Consider the following 3,429-nt stretch of genomic DNA (forward strand, 5'->3'; position numbering starts at 1 on the left):
TAAGACGGACCAACGTAAAAATGTGTCATTTCGATTTGGCAAGGTAATAGTAAAGCTCCACTTTCGTCCTCGGAAAGGCCTGGTCTTTTAAGCGTGCAAAATGGTCATCTTAAAAAGCTACGGTGATCCTGATCTTTATAGGCAGTACTACAGGAATCAAGCAGGTTATGCCCTCCCTGGTTACCATGGAGCCCCGGTTATGTACGGTGCAGGGGTAGGGGGCATATTTAGGAGCCTTTTTCGAAAAGCGGTACCGCTTTTGAGGAGGGGATTTGAACTCATAAAACCCCACGTGAAAACTGCAGCCCGAAATATTGCTAAAGATGTAGTAGGGCATGTTTCTGAAGCCGTTCTGAATAAAGTGAACCCGCCTATGCCGCAAGAGGGGCTGGGCCTCATGTATCTTAAAAGGAAGAGAGGGGTTAAAAGAAACTAACTGGCCCCCCACAGCCCTTTAAAAGAAAAGGCGTGAAGCGGCAGCCACCTCAGAAGCGGAAGGCAAAGAGAAGGGCAAAGAGACGACCTCTCAGCCCAGGAGATATATTTTAAACAGCAATGGCTTTTATTCACAGCGGCTCAGAAGAATGCACGAAATCCGAACTAGACCTGTTCCAAATAGCCCCTACTCAAACTAGCATTGAGAGATGCCTATATATCGAAGTCCCACCCCTGGCGGCCTTATCAGAAACAGCACCGCTGGACTTTTTCATCGCTGGAAATGGTGAAGATTACATGGATTTAAATAACACCCTACTTTATCTGTGCTGCAAAATTGTGAAAGAAGATGGGACAAACTTGGACAGAGATGCACGGGTAAGTCTGGTGAACTACCCAATAGCGTCCATCTTTAGTCAGCTGGATGTGACACTGGGAGACCGCCTCATCAGTCAGAGTAGCAACTGCTATCCTTACAGGGCATTTATAGAATCGGTCCTCAATTATAGCAATGACACGCTAGCCACACAGTTCTCTGCAGGCCTGTTTTACAAAGACACGCCTGGAGGACATGAGTCAACAGACGTGCCTGGAAATAATGAAGGGTTTATTAAAAGAGCCACCTTCACAGCCGAAAGCCGAAAAATAGATTTGCTGGGACGCCTTCACAGCGACCTATTTTTTCAAGAAAAGCTGCTGCTAAATGGAGTTGATGTTAAGATTAAACTGACACGTAGCAAAGATGCCTTTTGCCTCATGACAGATGGTCCGAACAGGGGTTGCAAAGTACAAATCGTGGCAGCCTCCCTTTTTGTAAAGAAAGTAAGAGTAGCCCCTGGTGTCCGTTTAGGCCACGCAGAGGCGCTCTTTACAGCTAATGCCAAATACCCTGTGGATCGCGTTGGCATGAAGGTGTTTAGCATCCCTGCTGGAAGCCGTGTCAGCAACCAGGAGAATTTGTTTTTGGGACAATTGCCCAAGCTGTTAGTTATTGGACTGGTGGATAACGATGCCTTCAGCGGGGCCCATAATAAAAATCCATTTAACTTTAAACACTACGACATCAATTTTGTGGCTCTCTACATGGATGGCGAACAGGTACCTGCTAAGCCTCTGCAACCGGACTTTGCATCGGGAAACTGCGTGAGGGAATACATGCATCTCGTTCAGGCAGCTGGTAAACATATGAAAGACAGATCTTTGTTAGTTAACCGTGAGGAGTTTGCCCAGGGCTACACGCTGCTTGCTTTTGACCTTTCACCAGATCAGGAATGTGCAGACCACTATTCCTTGATTAAAACAGGGAACCTGCGGGCTGAAGTACGCTTTGCTAGAGCATTGCCGCACACCGTCAACATGATTGTCTATGGTGTTTTTGACAACGTTATAGAGATAAACCATAGGCGAAATGTTTTATTTGACTATATGTAACATGGACACATTGCAGCTAATGTCTGTGCTATCTACAAACCCCTACACCAAAAAGACTTTTATGGGTGTGTTCCCAAGTGACTGGCTCCCCAAACAGAGATTACAGCAAAGACCAGCAGGACTAGTTGTGAATACCCACCCCCACAACCGCCCTGGGGAACACTGGCTAGCCATATACTTGACAGAGGATGGACATGGCGAGTTCTTTGACTCTTATGGGCACCCTCCAGACTCCCCTTTGTTTCCCAAAACCATTGTGAGGTTTTTGAGAAAAAACACCAGAGAGACTGTATTCCAGCCCTGCCAATTGCAAGCATCTGACTCTGTGGTCTGTGGATATCATTGCATATTTTTTCTGCAGCTGCGCAGTAAGGGACTATCTTTTCAACAGATTCAAGAGCTGTATTCTGATGATTTAGCACAGAATGATCTAATGGTGGAGCAATTTGTAAAAAACAAGAAGGGCAAGCCCAGACTTGCCCCCAACTTCTTTGAGCAAGCCCAGGCATGTGTAACATGCAGTGAGTTTCACAACAACAACATTGTATTTAAATAAAAGTGCCCCCCGTGGGGTTAAAAGATAACCTTTTGCCTGTTGTTATTTTTTAAAAAACGCACACAATCAATTTTCTAAAAAAATATCCACTTTATTTTTTACAGAATTAGAAGCTGATCCAGGGGGGTGCAGTGGTAGCTTGTTGTTTTTTAGAGGCTCTGCGAGAAAGGGGACGGGTCTCTGTAACGGGGGGGAGGGTTTTTCAGCTGCTCCAAAGTTTGGCGATTAGCTGGGTTGCCCACAACAGAAGCGGGTACATTCAGCTCAGCCAAGGACTTCATGAAAACAGTCCAACCTTTAGGCAGGCGATGGCTAGGCACGGCATTTGTTTGAGTAATCCCCTTCACCAAATCCATAATATGAGAGCCTTTAATACTTTCTCCTCTATATACAAAAGTTCCACGGTCATCCCAAGAAGAAACACTTTTGTTCTGTTTCATTTTGTTTAATAACAGCTTTGCACGGCTCCTATCTCTAGCAGGCATGGTGTCCACTATTTCTTGGTAGACTTCATCAGAACTCACAGGGCTTTCTACAGAGGCCGTCTCGGGCTGTGACAGAAACAGGCTCAATTTAGATTGTTCATTGTCCCTCAGCTTCACATGAGCTAAAAATTTTTGCAGCAGGGCCTCAAAATGCTTGACCCTGTCATATTCTGTTAAGTCACGCCTTTGGAGAACCCCCTTCATTTCAGTATCCAAGGCCTGCATTGTGGTGGTTCTGATGTTTTCCTCCTTAGGGGGAACAGGATTCCTTATTTGTTCTAGCTGATGGCTAGGAACCAAGTACATTTTTTCAGCATATGCCATTACTGGCTTGTTAAAAGGCCAGTTAAGAGGGGTATAGCAAAGCTTAACAGAGGTGCAATAAACCCCCCAGACTGCTTTACAAGTCGCTTCTTCTTTTTCAGAGATACTTTTTTGTCACTCAGGTTTTTAATAAAACGGCGTCTTTTCCGCAGCACACAAACCTGACGCTGAGATAGGGGGATGTTGCCTTTTAGAGTA

General features: G+C 45.3%; 1 protein-coding gene across 1 annotated transcript; it reads left to right on the forward strand.

Annotated features, from left to right (window-relative positions):
• Positions 1-555: 555 nt before the first annotated feature.
• Positions 556-1,866, forward strand: LOC130482372 (uncharacterized protein F54H12.2-like). Its single transcript, XM_056855078.1, has one exon. It carries the CDS (start codon positions 556-558, stop codon positions 1,864-1,866), a length of 1,311 nt encoding a protein of 436 aa, XP_056711056.1.
• Positions 1,867-3,429: the final 1,563 nt, after the last annotated feature.

This window comes from Euleptes europaea, chromosome 9 (assembly GCF_029931775.1).
Source record: "Euleptes europaea isolate rEulEur1 chromosome 9, rEulEur1.hap1, whole genome shotgun sequence".
NCBI lineage: Eukaryota > Metazoa > Chordata > Lepidosauria > Squamata > Sphaerodactylidae > Euleptes > Euleptes europaea.